Source organism: Papio anubis, chromosome 3 (assembly GCF_008728515.1).
Source record: "Papio anubis isolate 15944 chromosome 3, Panubis1.0, whole genome shotgun sequence".
NCBI classification, from domain to species: Eukaryota; Metazoa; Chordata; class Mammalia; order Primates; family Cercopithecidae; genus Papio; species Papio anubis.
In genome coordinates this window covers 115,613,899-115,634,153 of record NC_044978.1, presented here as the reverse complement: position 1 = coordinate 115,634,153, position 20,255 = coordinate 115,613,899, and the positions used below count along the sequence as shown (strand labels likewise).

Sequence of the window (20,255 nt, the reverse complement as noted above, 5' to 3'; positions counted from 1 at the left end):
TGATGATTACTTCTATTCTTTTTTCCTCTATGGTGACTCTATTTTAGATTTTAATTTCAAATATGAAATTCTTTCCAAAAAGAATTTTGATGCTACGATTGCTTTGATGGTGTTTAGTCTGCTCACAGGGATCAGTGTAGCATTGCTGAAGCAGTAAATGCAGGTGCAGCAGTGGTTTTCAACCTACACTGCACCTGCACATGAATCTTGGAGCTTTGGGAAAAACAGATTTTCTGGCCCTATTTTTGACCTACTGAAACAGAATTTTTGTGTTGTGCAACCAAAGCATTTTTTATTTTATGCACTCTATGTGTAATTCTGATGCAAAAGCAGGTTCAAGAATCGTTAGGTAAGAGAATGCAAATAATGTAGAAAGTTATGGGAGCCAGCAATGAAGAGTCTGCTCATTTCATAAAGGGAGGGGAGGACAGCTCATTTAATAAACAGAGGGAGGTCCTCCTCACTCTTAATGGGGCATTTGCAGCAGAAAGTAGGTGGGAGATGATGACAGAATCACCAGTGGCGCTTTTTCAAATGACCCTCTCACCCTCAGAGATGTTAATATCCCCATGGAGGAACACTGGGCTAGAGAATACAATTCTAATGCCTCTAATCAGATAAACACTGTCCATTTATTATTCAAAGTTCTATTTTTGTTCTACTCTGAGGAGTCATTTATTAACATAAATAAGATCCTATATTTGCCAATAATCGTACAACTTGTCATGTTAAAAAAATCACCTCATGGAGCCCTTGGCATGAATACATAGTTACAAAGGAGAATTCTCTAATTATAGGCTAAGATATTATATTAAATGGAGGTCTAGGAGCCGGGAAATTTACATATATATATGAGTTTCCTTTTTTCTTCTCTTCCAGACCTCAGCACTGTCTGCCAAGTCCTGTGAAAGTAACTCTCCATTCCCTGTTCACCCAGGCACTGCTGAGTGCTGCACCAGAGAGGGCCTGGAACGAAAGCTCTGTATGGCTGCTCTGAAGCACCAGCCACAAGAATTCCCTACCTACGTGGAACCCACAAATGATGAAATCTGTGAGGCGTTCAGGAAAGATCCAAAGGAATTTGCTGATAAGTGAGCGCTTTCATCATAAATAGAACTTTAGGGCCTAAAACATCAGACATGACTCTAATCTAACCCCCAACTCTGTGGAAACACCTCTTCTACAGCAGTCTGAACAAATTATGGTAACTTGACTGTCATCTAAGGCAGCCCATCTTCCCTTTGGTGTTGAGTTTAGAGAATGCCCTTCTCAGAGATAAAATCAATTTTCCCAAACTCTTACTAACCCTAATCCTATTATCTTAATCAGAATCACTTGAGTCTCCTGTCCACGAGATATATTTTCAAATATTTGACAGCCCCTGTGGTGATTTCCCTGATGCTAAGGATCATTGCGTATGTCACATGATAGAAGCAATTCTATTGCTGTACACATTTTAAATACTTAATGTCCAGTAAAGCATAAAAAATAAACAGCTTCTCTCTTCACTCCTATACATCCCAGAAACAGGTGACGTGGACATGTGAATATGACACATCTACTATATCAAGTAAACATGTAACCTGGAAATTTTTATTGTTTAACATGCATAAGGGGCCAGATTATACACTGATTCTTTCTGTTAGTCTTGGAAGATCACAAAAATGAACAAAACTGGGGGAAAATACATTTATTAAAATAAGAAATATATACATATTCAAAAACCAGAAGCAATGTCATTCAAAGTGGTCACAAATTGTAAAAATTAGTAGGATTACTCATTCCTGTCAATTTTCAAAGAGGATGTTGCCCAGAATTTCCGAGTCCCTTATAGATCTGTAAGGGCATCTATTCTCAGAAATAGAAATTATTTATTCCAACAAATAAGTAATCTATGCATAATAATTATCTAAAATAATAAACTGAGATCAATAAGGAAAAATAAATCTAGTAGTTACACTCATTTTAATTAATTCAATTAACAGCTTAATTAACAAGCAGCTACCATGGGTGATTCACCTGACTAGACATGAAGTGAATAAAGGGACGAATGGCCCCTCCTTTCACACAAACCACATAGAAATTTGTAAACCTATTTTTAATGAATATACTGATTAATAGTGGCCAGTGTTACAACCTTTTCTCTAAATTCTTAGTGTTTTTTAGATATTAAAACTATAAATTAATGTAACATATATCTTTTCTCCATCAAAATACTTCCTAAAAAGCAGGTTTTTGGGGCCAAGCATGGTGGCTCACATCTGTAATCCTAGCACTTTGAGAGGCTGAAGTGGGAGGATCACTTGAGCCCAGGAGTTCGAGACCAACCTGGGCCAATTAGTGAGACCTAATTTCTACAAGAAATTTAAAAATTAGATGAGCGTGGTGGCATACACCTGTAGTCTCAGCTACTCAGGAAGCTGAAGCAGGAGCATCACTTGAGCCCGGCAAGTTGAGTGAGCTATGATTATACCAGTGTACTCCAGCCTGGATGACAGGGCAAGATACTGTCTCAAATAACAAAGTAGATTTTGTTTATTTACAAATTTTTTGACCAATCCTATTTTTTCCTCCACAGATTTATGTGGGAATATTCCACTAATTATGGACAAGCTCCTCTGTCACTTTTAGTCAGTTACACCAAGAATTATCTTTCTATGGTAGGGTCCTGCTGTACCTCTGAAAACCCAACCGTATGCTTTTTGAAGGAGGTATGTCCCATTTTACTTATTACATGTTTACGTTTTTTTCTTCTAATAGCATTCCTTTTAGATAATGGTAGGAATTGAGATTTTACAATCAGTAAAAGTTTCTAAAATGCCTCCCTTGCATCTTCTTAATTGGAAAATAAAAGTAATACCTCTGGAAAAGTAATATCAATAAGTTCCTTTCGTTAGTGTTCAGTTTCCTAGTCGTTAAAAAATCATGAAATTAATAGTCCCTATTTTTGCCATTTATACAATATTCAATGAATCTTGACCATCTAATGAGATTCTTTCATTTGTTTTCTAGAGACTCCAGCTTAAATATTTATCACTTCTCACCACTCTGTCAAATAGAGTCTGTTCACAATATGCTGCTTATGGGGAGAAGAAATCAAGGCTCAGGTAAAGATTAAGTGCTATTGTCATATTTAGATGTTTGGTTCTGCACTATCTGTCCATAATTTTAGAGTTTTTAAAGATGTCTATATTGAAAGATATAACACAGACTTTTCAGCTCCAATAATCTTCAAAAGTCTGGGCAAATTCTTCTTTCCTTTTCTCTATACAGGTTATGAACAATAAGGAAAAAGTTTACATCATAAAACATGAGATTTGCTTTTAATCAATCTTTTCCATATAGTTAACCACTAGAAAATATTTTTTCAGTGTTCATATCAGCATATGTTACAAACAAAAAAGCAAAAAACAATAACAAACAAACAAACAAAACCACAACCTTTTTGTTTATTACCTATTATTTGCCTTGCACAATTTATCTTGGAATGAGACATCTGAATTCTTACTTGTTGTATGAAGACTTGTGCTACACAGTATATATCTCTTGCCCTTCATTAATTTATTCTCATTAGTTATCTACCGTTGTATTAGTCTATTTTCACTCTGCTGATAAAGACATACCTGAAACTGGGGAATTTACAAAAGAAAGAGGTTTAATTGGACTAATAGTTCCACATGGCTGGGGAGGCCTCACAATCATGGTGGAAAGCAAGGAGGAGCAAGTCACATCTTACGTGGATGGCAGCAGGCAAAGAGAGAGCTTGTGCAGAGAAACTCCTGTTTTTAAAACCATCAGATCTCATGAGACGCATTCACTATCATGAGAACAGCGCAGGAAAGGCCCACCCCAATAAATCAGTCACCTCCCACTGGATTCCTCCCATGACATGTGGAAATTGTGGGAGTTATAATTCAAGATGAGGTTTGTGTGGGGACACAGCCAAACCATATCATCCCACCCCTGTCACCTTCCAAATCTCATGTCCTCACATTTCAAAACCAATCATGCCTTCCCAACAGTCTCCCAAAGTCTTAACTCACTTTGGCATTAACTCAAAAGTCCACAGTACAATGTCTCATCCAAGACAAGGCAAGTCCCTTCTGCCTATGAGCCTGTAAAATCAAAAGCAAGCTAGCAGCTTTCTAGATACAATGGGGGTATAGGCACTGGGTAAATGCAGTTATTACAAATGGGAGAAACTGGCCAAAACAAAGGGGCTACAGGCCCCATGGAAGTTCAAAATCCAGTGAGGCAGTCAAATCTTAAAGGTCCAAAATGATCTCCTTTGACTCCATGTCTCATATCCAGGTCATGCTGATGCAACAGGTGGATTCCCATGGTCTTGGGCAGCTCTGCCTCTGTGACTTTGCAGGAGACAGCCTCCCTCCCAACTGCTTTCAAAGGCTGGCATTGAGCAGCTGTGACTTTTCCAGGTGCACAGTGCAAGCTGTCAGTAGATCTACCATTCTGGGGTCTGGAGAATGGTGGCCCTCTTCTCACAGATCCACAAGGCAGTACCCCAGTAGGGACTCTATTTGAAGGCTCCACACCCACATTTCCCTTCTGCACTGCCATAGCAGAAGTTCTGCATGAGAACCCTGCCCCTGCAGCAAACCTCTGCCTGGATATCCAAGTGTTTTCATACATCCTCTGAAATCTAGGCAGAAGTTCCCAAACCCCAGCTGTTGACTTCTGTGCACCTGCAGGTTCAACACCACAGGGAAGCTGCCAAGGCTTGAGGCTTGCACCCTCTGAAGCCATGGCCCAAGCTCTACATTGGCCCCTTTCAGTCATGGCTGGAGCAGCTGGGACACAGGGCACCAAATCCCTAGATTGCACACAACATGGGAACCCTGAGCCTGGTCCACGAAACCACTTTTTCCTCCTAGGTCTCCAGGCCTGTGATAGGATCAGCTGCTGTGAAGACTTCTGACATGCCTTGAATACATTTTCCGTATTGTCCTGGGGATTAACATTCAGCTCCTTGTTACTTATGCAAATTTCTGCAGCCAGCTTCAATTTCTCCTCATAAAATGGGCTTTTCTTTTCTATCGCGTTGTCTGCCTGCAAGTTTTCCGAACTTGTATGCTCTGCTTACCTTGTGAAACTGAATGCCTTTAACAGCACTCAAATCACCTCTTGAATGCTTTGCTGCTTGGAAATTTCTTCTGCCAGATACCCTAAATCATTTTCCTTAAGTTCAAAGTTCCACAGATCTCTAGGGCAGGGGCAAAATGTCACCAATCTCTTTGCTAATACATAACAAGAGTCACCTTTGCTCCAGTTCCCAAAAAGTTCCTCATTTCCATCTGAGACCACCTTAGCCTGGACTTTATTGTCCATGTTGCTATTAGCATTTTGGGCAAAGCCATTTAACAAGTCTCTAGGAAGTTTCAAACTTTCCCCCATCTTCCTGTCTTCTTTTGAACCCTCCAAACTGTTCCAACCTCTTCCTGTTACCCAATTCCAAAGTCACTTCCATATTTTCCGGTATCTTTTCAGCAGCACCCCACTCCTGGTACCAATTTACTGTATTAGTCTGTTTTCATGCTGCTGATAAAGACATACCTGAGACTGGGCCATTTACAAAAGAAAGAGATTTAATTACTCACAGTTTCACGTGGCTGGGGAGGCCTCACAATCATGGTGGAAGGCAAGGAGGAGCAAATCATATCTTACTTGGATGGTGGCAGCCAAAGAGAGAGTTTGTGCAGAGAAACTCCTGTTTTCAAAACCATCAGATCTTGTGAGACTCATTCACTATCATGAGAACAGCTCAGGAAAGACCACCCCCATAATTCAATCACCTCCCACCGAGTTTCTCCCACCACATGTGGGAATTGTGGAAGTTACAATTAAAGATGAAATTTGTGTGGGGCACAGTCAAACCATTTCAACTTTATTTGCAACCTTCACTTTGATTTTTGTATGACTACTGTTAACTCGTATTTTAATTTTGATAGTTTTTGTGTTGCACTTCTCTCATACCTTCTCAAACATCTAGATTTACCAACTTTTTTCCCTCAGTACTTACAGTCTCTTTAACTCCTTCTACTATGCCCTACAAGTTTTTTCCTCTAATGGTAATCAAAGAACTTCTTGCCAGCAATGCATAATAAGCTTCTGTAATGGGAATAGATACTTTCTTGAGTTTTTTAAATATAAAATTATCTCAGAACTACTTGAATACTCAATGACAGTTTCTCTAGTCCTTTCTTTAACTTTCCTTTTACACAGAGATAGCGTGTTTGACAGGTAGAACAGAAGGAATTTATAATATAAAGCCACCATGTATATTACTTAGTTATTAAATGATACTTGTCTTTATGTCTAGAAATGTACTTAAAGGAAATAGCATTTGCTATGAACAGATTTAGCTACAAAATGTTACTACCACTTTTTTACATTAAAAAATTAGAGATTTTCTAAATGTTCCAAGTTAATTATGACATACACATGTTCTTTTTAAAGGCTACATAATAATCCACTGTATGTGTATACCATATTTTCTTTATTTATTTATCTGTCAATGGACAATTGGATGGCTTCTGCCTCTTGGTTATTACATAATGTATTGCTAAAATTATATAATAAAGAAATATTTAATGAAAACTATAAAACAATGCTAAAAGAAATCTAAAAAGAGCCAGGCGTGGTGGCTCATGCCTGTAATTCCAGCACTTTGGGAGGCCGAGGTGGGTGGATCACAAGGGCAGGAGTTCGAGACCAGCCTGGCCAATGTGGTGAAACCCAGTCTCTACTAAAAATACAAAACTAAGCCAGGCGGGTGGTGGCGCCTGTAGTCCCAGCTACTCAGAAGGCTGAGGCAGGAGAATCACTGGAACCCAAGAGGCAGAGGGTACAGTGAGCCGAGATCACGCCATTGCACTCCAGCCTGGGCGACAGAGTGAGATTCCATTTCAGAAAAAAAAAAAAAAAGAAATCTAAAAAGATGAAAATAAATGGAAAGATATCACATGCTTCTGGTTTGGAAGACCTAACACTGTTTAAATGAGAGCAATCTAGAGACTTGATGCAATCCCTATCAAAATCTTAATGCCATTTTCTGCAAAAATAGAAGAAAACATCCTAAAATACTCAAGAGTTCCCAAGTAGCCAAAATAATCTTGAAAACAGAACAAACTTGAAGGTCTAACACTTTTGATTTTAAAACATTCTACAAAGCAACAGTAATTAAGACAGTGTGATGCTGGTATGAAGACAGATATATAGGCCAATGGAACAGACTAGAGAGTCCAGAAATAAACTTTTGCATATATGGCCAAATGATTTTCAGCAAAGGTGCCAAGATTACACAATGGGGTTAAAAGATAGTCTCTTCAAAAAATGGTGCTGGGGAAATCACATATCTCCATGCAAAAGAATGAGGTTGGAACTTTATATAATGTATAAAAATTAATTCAAAAATGGATTGAAGACCCAAATGTTAAGACCTAAAACTGTAAAACTCCTAGAAGAAAACATAGGAGAAAAGCTTTCAGGATTTTGGATTTGGCAATGATTTCTTGAATATGACACCCAAGTACAGGCAACAAAAGCATAAACAAACAAATAGAACTACAACAAACTTTGAAACTTCTACATATCAAATGACACAATTAACAGGGCAAAAAGGCAACCTACAGAATGGAGAAAATATTTGCAAATCATGTATCTGATAAGGGTTTAACATTCGGAATATACAAGAAACTTCTATAACTCAACAACAAAAACCAAGTAACTTAATTAAAATAAGGATAAAAGGCTTGAATAAACAATTATTGAAAGAAAATATATTAATGTCCAATAAACATATGAAAAGATGCTCAACGTCACTAACCTTAAGATACATGCAAATCAAGTCTACTACCATACCACTCTGAACATACCCAATCTCATCTGATCTCAGAAGCTAAATAGGGTCGGGCCTGGTTTGTATAATAATTGGATGGGAGAAATGCAAACCATAACCACAGTGAGGTATCACCTTACACCCATTAGGATAATCACTATCAAAAGAACAGAAATTGACAAATGTTAGCAAAGATGCATAGAAATTGGAATGCTTGTCACTTTACATGTTGGTAGGAGTGTAAAATGGTGCAATCATTATGGAAAAACAGTATGGAAGTCCCTCAAAACGTTAAAAATATAATTAACATGTAAACCATCAATTCCACTTCTGGCTATATATCTTAAAAATTCAAAGCAGGATCTCAAAGAGATTTGCACTTCCATGTTCACTGCAAAATTATTCACAATAGCCAAGAGGTGGAAGCAACCCATATGTCCATCAACAGATGAATGGATAAAGACAATGTGGTATATACATACAATGGAATATTATGTTGCCTGAACAAAGAAGAAAATCCTGTCACATGCTACAAGGATGAACCTTGAGGACTTTCATTATGCTAAGTGAAATATGCCAGTCTCAAAAGGATAAATACTCTATAATTCCACTCATATGAAGTATTTAAAGTAATCAAAATCACAAAGACAGAAAATGAAAAGGTGGTTGCCAAGAGACTGGAGGATGATGGAGGGGAAGTGGGAGCAGAGCAAATCAGTGTTTAATGAGTATAGTTTTAGTTTTGCATGAGCAAAATTTCTAGAGATCTGTTGCAAAGCAATGTAAATATACTTAAACACTGAATGTATACCTTAAAAATGGTTAAGATAGTAAATTTAATGTCATTTTCACCTCAATTTTAAAAAATAATATTTAATCATATTCATGATATATTAGGAATATTAATATAGAAAAAATACTTAATGATATTCCTGGTATATTAAGTGAAAAAGACAAATATGAGAAGAGTATAGCATATCATTCACAAATAAAGTATTTAAAGGTTACACATCCAAAATATGAACATTTATTAACTCTGTGGTGTAAAGCTACAGGTCTCTATAGTTTCTAAAAGAATTTATAAAACACACTTTTTACAATTCTGTGAGAGGCCACAACAATACAACCTTGGCCTTATGAATAGAGAGAAAGAGACATTTGTGATTTCTTCATTGATGCTTTGGATCTAACACTTTAAAGACGTGCTTTCACTATGTAGATCTGGCAAGAAGAGAAGCTGCATTTGAGAACTGAAAATTTGAAAAGATTCATTAGGGATCTCTTGATCTTGAGTCTGTGGCTTGGGTACGTAAGATCTATTGCATGGCAGATGTGCTCCCATGCATCTCTCGAGGTCAAGTAGTTGAAACTGTGATATTATTTCTCCAAATAGTGTGTTCATCATGAAACCAAGAAAACTGAGAATGTTGATAAGCTAACAAATTTACTTTTAACTGTTTAGCAATCTTATAAAATTAGCCCAAAAAGTGCCTACTGCTGATCTGGAGCATGTTTTACCACTAGCTGAAGATGTTACTAATATCCTCTCCAAATGCTGTGAGTCTGCCTCTGAAGATTGTATGGCCAAAGAGGTAAGACAATCTTTATTATCATTATCACCATGTGCCAGGTATTGAGTGCCAAGTACTGAGTGGCAGGTACTCTTCTAAGCTCTATTTCATATGCATTATCCTAACGGATGCTCACATGTATCCTGTGAAATATAAATAATTCTAAACATCACTGTACAGGTGAGAAAACAGAAGATTAGCAAGAGTCAATAATTTGAGACCACAGAACTAGTAAGTGGCAAAGTCCATATGCAAAGATAAGATTATCTGATTCTCAAGACCTTATGCTACTTGCACTGTATGGTATTCATTACCACATATGGTCATTTAAATTTAATTATAATTAAAGTTAAACACATATATTTAAGTAGAATATGATTTAAAATTCAATTCTTCAGTTGTACTAACTGCATTTCAAATGGACAATGGTAGGAGCTACTACTGTTTTTATTATACTTTTTATAATTTGATGCCCATCTCAAATTTTTTTTACTATTTTTCATTTTCATAACCCTTTAAAATGATTTAAATTTGAATAATTGCTTTAGCTGAAGGTCAGTCTCCAAGGTCTTGTCAATCTCTGTAGTAATAGATACATTGTGTCACTTTGTCTTTTTCCATTAAAAACCCATGTCTGTGTTAATAGATGTTTTTCTATAAGGATTTATAATGGCTAAATAGGATTCTGTTGCCTATGTCCATGTCATGTATTACATCTATCTACCCAGACACACCATATTTTTATTTTACTAATCCTCTATTGTATTTAGGTTGTGTTGATTTTTTTAAACATTTTAATAAAATGCAATATTGCACTTAATAGCCTTATAGTTGTTGTCCTTTTATCCATAATTATTTTCTAAGTATAAATTCTTAAAAATAGAATTGTACATTTTTAAGACTTTTAGTACGTATTGACAAATTGCCTTTCCAAATATTGTACCAACTTTCTTTCCGAGAGTATTCATACCGACTTTCATAAATGTGATGCCAAAGCTTGTAAGCCTATGTAATTCTTATTTTTAATTAGACTATCAGGAAACTAACAATGCACAAATTAACCATTCGTTCTGTAGCTGCCTGAACACACAGTAAAACTCTGTGACAATTTATCCAAAAAGAATTCTAAGTTTGAAGAGTGTTGTCAAGAAAAAACAGCCATGGACATTTTTGTGTGCACTTACTTCATGCCAGCTGCACAACCCCCTGAGCTTCCAGAGGTGGAGCTGCCCACAAACAAAGATGTGTGTGATCAAGGAAACACCAAAGTCATGGATAAGTAAGTAGAGGTGATGTGAAAACATGTTCCCATTTTAAGTTCATCTGGACGAAAAGTGGGGGCCAGCCAGATGGAGGGAAGGTGTGCTATCACTCACTTCAAACATAGGCAAAGTACTACTTTTATGCTTTTCATGGACTTTAAGTATTTGTTAATTGATTGTAAATGACTAAAATTTGTAAAACACCATAATCAATTGAGTGTGATAGAAAGATTTTGGGTAGGGAGAAAGAAGCTTAGAGTTCCTAATTCTGCCTTCTCTGATTCTTGTGCACGGCCAAAAGAAGTGACTTGACAATTCTGAAATTCAGCCTATTGTTAATTAATTTGAAAATGTTAATACTTGCCTTATTTAGCACACAGATTGCTAACGAGAAATGCATGTAGAAATGTAAGTGAAAGTCAATGTGAAAACACATATTTGTATACAATGCTGAACACATGTAAAATATATCACGCAACCAGAAATGTTTTTAATATTATTAACTAGTTTTATCATACTACTTCTGGCTCAAAATCACAAATCAAAAGCCTAAAGTATACTAAACTTTTGGACAATAAGCATTTGATACAAATAAAAGAGATAGCAAGCACAGAATATTTTTTTCTTAGCATTATCGATATTCATTTTCATTTAATTTAAAAAGAGATTTAATGCAAAGAAATGGTAAACTTTTATCTTGTTTCATCCAACTAAAAAAAGAAGATAAATATACCATGGTTTGAATAGATGTGTATGCATCATCATGGCATAAAAATATTTCACAAATAGTTTGAAGCCACAGGTTGAAATATCAATTAGCAATATCAGATGGCAGAAGTTATATAGGACTGAAACTTTAATTTATATTTTTCTAAATGTTTATTGTTTTTATAAGTGCATAGACAGCAGTGGGATAAGACATAATGAAATAATTTACACAAACCTATTTTCACAGAATAGCCTTTTGAAGTACCCACTTGATGTTTTATATGGGGTCAATTGTATTATGCTTGCACAAAGACAGTTCCATATGCATTTGAAGTAAATATGTTTACATATAATATATTTAAATGTATATTATAAGCAAAGCTTTAATTCAATATTGACTAGTCATGATAGCAAGTAATCGCTTGTATCTCAATGAAAGTATTTTATAATCCAAAGCCTGTTGATTTAGAGTCAGTCTGAGCTAAATCTCTTCTTTTTAATTAAGATGCAGAAATCAAGTGCTCTGCCTTTATGACAGATATTTCACATTGCAAAATGTAGGCCGGGCACGGTGGCTCATCCCCACAATCCCAGCACTTTGGGAGGCTGACTCAGGCAGATCACTTGAGGTCAAAAGTTCCAGACCACCCTGGCCAACATGGTGAAACCCCATCTCCACTGAAAATACAAAAATTAGTCGAGCATGGTGGCAGGCACCTATAATCCCAGCTACTTGGGAGGCTGAGGCATGATAATCGCTTGAACCCGGGAGGCAGAGGTTGCAGTGAGCCAAGATGGTGCCACTTCACTCCAAACTGGGTGACAGAGGGAGACTCCGTCACAAAAAAAAAAAAAAAAAAAATGTAAATATATAACACATATCTCCTTTTCTCTCGCATGCTAGGTATACATTTGAACTAAGCAGAAGAACTCATCTTCCAGAAGTATTCCTCGTTAAAGTACTTGAGCCAACCCTAAAAAGCCTTGGTGAATGCTGTGATGTTGAAGACTCAACTACCTGTTTTAATACTAAGGTATATTTGCTAGATTTTCTTTATCAAGCACATAGATCAAGGGTTGGAAAATTATAGTTCATGAGCCAAAACTTGCTCACTGCCTACTTTTATATGGCCTACAAACCAAGAATAGAAGAATGGTTTTACATTTTTACATTGTTGGGAAAAAAGCAAGAGAACATCAGTATCTCACGACCCATGAAAATTATACAAAGTTCAAATTTCAGTGTTCATACATTAACTTCCACTGGGACACAGTCATCCTTGTTGTTTCTGCAAAGCTTACAACTGCTTCTGTATAGAGTTGAGTAGTTACAACAAAGACCATATATGGCCTGCAAACCCTAAAATATTTATTATCCTGCCTTTCGTAGAAAACATTTGCCAATGCTTAATGTATATAATACTTATACTGATACAATATTTGGAATTTTGGTTTAATGGCCAGATGGGACAACATTTCAAGACAAATAATTTTGTTATGCAATTATTGTTTTCTTACAGGGCCCTCTACTAAAGCAGGAACTATCTTCTTTCATTGACAAGGGACAAAAACTATGTGCAGGTTATTCAGAAAACACATTTACCGAGTACAAGAAAAAGTAAGAAACTTGTTCTGGCTGTATCCTCCAAGTTTATCAGTAGTATTTTCTTAGTACTACGAATTGAAAGCATAGCTGAACACTTAAGCTTGTCTTCAGTGAACAACAAAAAAAAAGGAGGTTCAATTAGGAGTTTTTTAAAGTAGTCAGAATCTCATAGAGTGGAATAATAGACATTGGAGACCCCAAAAGGTGGGAGGGTAGGAGAGGGGTGAAGGATAAGGAACTCCCTATTGGATACAGTGTACATTATTTGGGTAATGGTTACACTAAAAACCTAGACTTCACTATGCAATACATCCATGTAACAAAAATGCCCTTGTACCCCCTAAATCGTTTTATTTTTTAAAAAGTAGTTCGAATCTAACATCTGTATAGGAATAAGCTAAGTTTTTCTGGGGGAAAAATGTCATGTTTATCAAGTGAGCGGCCAATTAAAACAGCCACAAAAATATAGATTACAAAATCTGTCTGCAGGAAGTTGATTCAAAATGGCAAAATGAGCACATAACTTAGCAATATTCTTACCCCAGAATTTTCTGTAGATATTGCTGTACAAAATTGAGGACCTATAAAACTGCTAAAAGTATTATCTAACTTCATGGCGTATTGCCTGGCAAGAAGACCCGAACTTTCAATCAAGCATACTGTCAGCCATCAACAACATATATACCCTATAAATTAGAAATAGAAATGTTAACTACCAATAATGTTATATAATAGTCATTTTTCTCAATTAAGACAAGGAAAAAGCATTTTCTATAAATAGACATTAACAGTAAAATAATAGGCCACAATAAGGAAAGAAGTGGTACTGGGTTCTTGGGGAAAGTCTCCATTGAGAAGACCATGTCATTTTTCCTAACTTTAGTAAATTTCTCAGATCCTATTCCCTACCTCTCAACTTTTTTTTTTTTTTTGCATCCTCTGAGTCTCTTCTAGTCTCATTTGCACCCCTCAGCAGCTCAAACCTACTTGTTTCAACAATGCTTTTATGAACTAACTGGTCACCCCTACCCTTTTGTCCCTTCTCAGCATCCATTCTTGCCAAGCCCAACTCTAGATTTGCTTGGGTCTCCTTATCTCCAATTGCCCAACGCTGGGCTGGCAAGCATTTCCTGAAGAAAGTCATAAAACCAAGCTGAGTTGTTCATTATGGTAGTGGAGAGATGCCGAGATCATCGATTGTTCAAATTGAAAGAATCAGGACATATCAAGTCCTATCACCATCCTAAAAGAGAGATGGAGAGTTCATTTTTAGCAGAGCTAAAAATAAGAGCCAAAGTTTCCTTACTCCCATATCAGTGTTTTCCAATATAGTGAGTTGAGAAGTAGGTAAACTGCGGGTGAAATTATATAAATTATGAGAGAAAAAGGGGCATTAAGGTGGTATAAGGTCTTGTAAAGGAAATATTCTTTAAGGAATTTGAAATCTAAAACTGAAGAGAAGGTGAAACGTTAGGAAAAAATAGAAAAGGGACTCTTCTATGTTGAAATAATGAGGAAATGAAAGAAGACTGGAATTTCAATTCAGCAGCGATTTGTATGTTTACTTTTATGACCTCGAAGAGGCGTATGTTTCACTTTCTGATCTCAAATTGACTATTCTATACCACAGGTATAGAATTTTCTTGAGACAGGCATGTATTTCATCTGAAATGGCTATTATTTTGTATTAGAAAGTTGTATAAAATAAATACATGTGGTAAGACCTTACATTTAAATGGTTTTTCAGACTGGCAGAGCAACTAAGAGCAAAATTGCCCGATGCCACACCCACGGAACTGGCAGAGCTGGTTAACAAGCGTGCAAAATTTGCCTCCAACTGCTGTTTCACAAACTCACCTCCTCTTTACTGTGATTCAGAGGTAGGAAAATGTAACCCTCTACTTAATACAGCAGAATCTTTTAAGAATGTATGCACTCAGATCTACTCATTTCTTTCCTGTTATTGAGATCTCATTTTGTGACAGGCTTTTCCTGGTGTTATAACTTGGCTGTCTTTGCAATGAAAGTAAAAAACATAACTGCTTTCGTGTTATGCTCATTTGAAAGCAAGTTGAGGCAGTTGTAAAACTTAAGAAATTTTATACTTTTTTTAAGAAACAAAAACGTCTGTGAATACAGGCAACAAAATATGTGTAGTGTTTTATGAATAGTGAGTTGTAACCTAATAACTGCCTTTTTAAATGAAAAAGAGAAGAATAAGAATACAGTGAAAACATCAGAGTTCATTACCTTCACATAGTGAAGGTAAATTGCATTTCATATATCTGTATGTGTGTTTATGTAGATATACACATATGCATATATAGGTAGGTAGATTGATAAAAAGAAATACTTTAGAAAAATGGGGTCATATCATACCTTCTATTAATACGTCAATTATAAAAATATTGCATTTAATTTTGTTTTAACATGACATAAGAAAAAATGCAACTGAAGAATTTCTAAAGGTCACAAATGTTTCATTACTCTAAGAGTTATTTTCTAAAAACTAAAAATGATTTCAAAGAATATTAAAATTTTAGTCATTTTTTTATTACAAATTTCTTTTTTAGACACTATCAGTGGGCTCCAAACTCTGAAAGCTAAAGATATTAGAACTCCTATATATCTTCCAGTTTCCCTCCCTACTCCCCCGAGTTTTGGATAGTTCTTGGATTCATCTTTCCTTAAATGTCCCTTCCCCTCATCCCTGTCTCCCCTTTTTCTTCCTTCCCCTCCCGCTTCCTGGTTCAGGTCCAATATTGTTAACAGTAAAATAACCCCTTCCCCAATCCCCTCCTTCTTTCTCTCTTTCCCCTTCTCTCCCGTAAATGTATTTCCATAGTTGCCAGATCATTTATTTTTTAATTTGTGCAAAACACGGGCAGTTCCGGCCAGAACTTTTTGTTTTCTCTGATAGTATTAATAGATGAATTAGTGTTTATCTAATCACTGCATCTGAGGCCTATTGGTTTTCTCCTACAAACCACAGTGTTATGTTGGTATCTTGTATGCTGCCCATCTTTATATGGACTGAAGGTGTGAGAGAGGGCAGGAGACCTCAGGTAGATTGTGTGGGCCTATTGTTAGCAGACCTGAGCTATGCTTCGACTTCTGAGATTTCAAGTGTCTTGTACTAAGATTTCTTTCACCAAGTCAGTATCTGCCCTATTCTCACGGGGAGGGGTGTGTTTTGCTGGCCTTTTTCAGAAAATGTCAGCCCATATGTTCACATCCTCCATTTTACCTGTTACTCTCCAGCAAGCATTTCATTTTTTTAGAAGAGTCAAAAGACAAAAACAACACTTCATTTCACTTTACTGCTTATTTGGAGACATTAGTAATAACTCCAAGAATTGTGTTGTCTTGCCCACCCTATTTCTCAAATATAGAGGCAGGGTTAGGAATAATTCTATGCCATACCAAATGCTACTTAGGTTAAATGATTTCATGCCAATTAGAAGCCTTTAAACCCTTGTTTTGCTTGTTTGTTTGTTTGTTTGTTTTGAGATGAAGTTTTGTTCTGTCACCCAGGCTGGAGTGCAGTGGTGAGATCTCAGCTCACTGCAACCTCCACCTCCTGGGCTCAAGTGATTCTCCTGCCTCAGCCTCCTTGGGATTATAGGTGCGCACCACCATGCCCAGCTAATTTTTGTATTTTTAGTAGAGATGGGGTTTCACCATGTTGGCCAGGCTGGTCTGGAACTCCTGCCCTCAAGTGATCCGCCCACCTAGGCCTCCCAAAGTGCTGGGATTACAGGAGTGAGCCACCCACCGCGCCTGGCCAGAAGCCCCTTTCTATAAATTAAATAATTTAAGAATTTACCTGAAGTTTTGTTCATCTATCAGCCACGAAAGCAATAAAGCCTAGCTTCTGTTAGACTGAATTTAAAAATATCCAAGAACTTAATTTTTAGAAAAGCAGGTCACAGAAGTATAAATGCTCAAAGAAAACTATAAAGATCATCTAGTGTAATTTCTCACTCAGTTAATTCCTTCCAGAGGTGCATTCAGCCTCCATTTAAATATAGTCAATTTATCTACTCCTAGGAGTCGAAACAGAAATGGCAGATTTCATTGCCAGATAGCTGCATTATGAGAACATTCTTCTGTAAATTAAGCTGTGATATTCCCTTTGTAATTTCTCCTGCAATCACCCCAGCTTTCTCTATCAACTAGAAAATGTCTATTCTCTCTTCGCAATAGCAGCTTTTTTATACTTGAAGTGGCTTTTTAAAAATTAAGCTGTGTAAAGTATTTTTTTAAAGTATTGGGCTATGCATTCCAAATTTCTTAATATTCATATTGTAGTAAAGTTTTATTTGTTTTGTTTTGTTTTGTTTTGTTTTATTGTGCAGTGCCTAAGAAAAAAGTCTTAGTTTGACAAATGGAGCTACATCTTTTTCTAATGTCCTCCTTATAGCCTTAGGGATTCTGGTTTCTTTTCTAATTTCCATATTTACACTCTGGTCCAAAACCTATTTGCTAATCTTGTTTGTAACAATTTATAAAGTCAGAATTCCAGATGGCGAGAGTACAGTAGAATAAAAGTCTTTTCTTTAAATTCCACTGACAAATATGCCATCTTAATTGTTCATTAAAATTCAAACTAAGCTTCTCAACATAAAAACAGAAGAAGCTGGATTGTCAGAATATTTTGGTCATTGTGGGCATTAAAACATTTTTAGCATAAAATAATTAATTATCTGAACAGTTCCTTCCTTTCATACCAAGTTGCTTTTGGTAACCTAAATATAGTATCAATTTAGGTGGCCTTAACCTAGAAAAATAAAATCACTTTACGTAGAAGTTGTTTGCTACCAGAAAAATTTGCTCTGAGAGTCTGTTATTATGACAGAAGAAGAAAACAGTCTAAATGTCTTTTAGATTCTATAAGAAATGTCACTTTTGAAACCTTCCCTGTGCTTTTGTTATCTGTCTATACAGATATGCACTGTCCTGCCTGACATCATACAAAACAAACTGAGCTTTAAGCGCAAATTCATGCTTCCTAAAAGCCCCTGGTTTTTCATTTCTTTGAGTTGGTTTTCAATATATTTTTCATTATAACATATTGCCATTCAAATCACTACAATGATGAGAAGGCAGGTTTATAGCTCTCTCTCTTCTTGCTTTATCGCTAGTAAATTTATAGCAGCTGAGTAGCCTATCTTTCAGTAATTGCTAAAGTAGGGTGAGATGAATGCAGTTGTTGAGATACTTGTGCACATTTGATTATTCAGAGCACTCAGAGATTAAATCCTCTAGTATTTCAATTAGCCTTCTGATTGCCTTTGTAAACTGATCTCATAGCTAGGTAGGCAAGTTCACCCCTCCTTTCTGACTTCACGTTAGTGCAACATCCATTTGAACAGCATTCTCTTTAATTTCCAATGCCTAATGTGAATGTCCCATTTGTCCTATAATATTTGGATCCTAATTTGTGAGATCTCTTTGTCATATATTTGCTTGAAAAAATTTTCCTTAAAAGAAATATCCATCTACTCCTTTAACTCTAAGTCACTTATATCCAGGGATCAGTCTCTACTTGTCATTCCAAATACACTTGGCACAACTACTGGAAGACTGGCAAAAGGGGCTTCTGAACCATACTAATTTAGTGCTTCATTACATGGAAATTTAGTGTTTCCTCACCCCAATCTTGAAATGACCAGGACATAGAACAACCAATGTCATTTTCTTTTGGCTTTACCGTGGTACTCGTAGAACTGGTTCATTTGTTTATGCCAAAAAAGGCCCATTTGCCTGCAGAAAAACCTATAGTTACAAAATTAGACTTGCAATCTTTTTTTTCTCTTTCTACCATCATTCAGGCAGAGCATTACTATGCTTCCTTTAAAATGTTTCAACAGACTGCTAGTGAGCATCAGATATGATTTCCCAAAATATTCCAAAAGTCATTGTAATATGCTGGAATTGATCACTAAAATCTTGAAAACAGAGACAAATACAAATAGCCAAGTAGAAGCGGGGCAAAGAGGAGACCGACAAGTAGAGTGATATACTGTCTACCCCCATGCTCCCCTCTGTCTTTCTTATATCAGGAAAAACTAGTATAGTCACTATATTTTGTTTTATCTCTTGGTATAACTCGATTTTATAATCCTCAGTGTCGTAACTATCGTTGATTAAGCCACTGCTATATGTTAAGCAGAAATATTAATAGCCTGGCATATATGTATTTATAGAATAACCCAAAACAATTCTAGATATTAATTATTATTTTAATTCCCCCTTTTACAGATGGTTGAATAAAACTTACAGAGGTTATATGATGTTAGGAAAATCTAAGTTTATTCTGTATTAGTCTGTTACTCTTCCTCAATGTCCTTGTCATAGACTTCAGCCCTAACTTAGCTAATCATGACAAAAGCAAAGTATTGATAGAAGACTATTGACTGAAAATCCAAAATTATTTTTAGGTAGCAAAAATTATACTGGGTTGATAATATCACCCTGAATTCTATCCATCTCACTTCCTTGGACTCTTCCTCCATTAGATGTACTCTTTTCTTTTGCATCAACATTTTTACCAGCTCTGTCCAATTTGTATTAAAGTTACTCTTCTTCTTATCTCAAAAAATAATAAATAAGGCACTTTAGATGCCTCCCTAGATATATTTCTTTCTTTCTCCTCCCTTACAGCTAAGGTTCTTGCAAGAATACCATATACTCCAGCTCCTCACACTTATTAACTCCTCAACCCTTTGCAGTCTGGCTTTTGATGGTACCATATGACTATCAACAAAGGCACGCCAACAGTATCCTTCTTGCTAAGTCTAATAAACATTTTTCAGTTCTTACCAGGTTTTCCTTAAAACACTTGATACTGATAAGTATTCCTTTCTTCTTGAACCAATTTACTTAGCATCTGTATTATTATTTTCTACTTTTTGTCTTTCTATGATTCCTGTCTTCTTGTTCTATTTCATGTTGTCCTCTTCCTTTACCTATCTCTTAAATTTGTTTACAGAGTTTTTTCCTTGCTCTTCATTTCCACGGTACTACATTTTCTCAACTGTTTTCATCAATGCTTATGCTTTCAATCTCCAAATCTCTACCTTCAACCAAGATCTCTCCTTCAGCATCAGGCTTTTTATCCAACTGCCTATAGGACTCTCTTCTCCCCCAGTATCTTGTCCCATAAGAAATTTAAAATCAACACAGCCAAAATATTGTTCCTATAACCTTCTCTATGGTTTTTGAGTTTATGAATACTATCATCATTTACC

At 36.1% G+C, this 20,255-nt stretch overlaps 1 protein-coding gene across 1 annotated transcript in view; it reads left to right on the top strand.

The window, feature by feature from the left end:
* GC (GC vitamin D binding protein) overlaps positions 1-20,255 on the top strand; it is a 43,843-nt gene that overhangs the window by 17,902 nt on the left and 5,686 nt on the right. The window contains exons 4-11 of the mRNA XM_009206962.3: positions 880-1,091; positions 2,579-2,711; positions 3,013-3,107; positions 9,318-9,447; positions 10,503-10,705; positions 12,301-12,430; positions 12,917-13,014; positions 14,750-14,882. Of these exons, the coding sequence (XP_009205226.1) occupies positions 880-1,091; positions 2,579-2,711; positions 3,013-3,107; positions 9,318-9,447; positions 10,503-10,705; positions 12,301-12,430; positions 12,917-13,014; positions 14,750-14,882 (1,134 nt within the window). The remainder of the gene's footprint in view (positions 1-879; positions 1,092-2,578; positions 2,712-3,012; positions 3,108-9,317; positions 9,448-10,502; positions 10,706-12,300; positions 12,431-12,916; positions 13,015-14,749; positions 14,883-20,255) is intronic.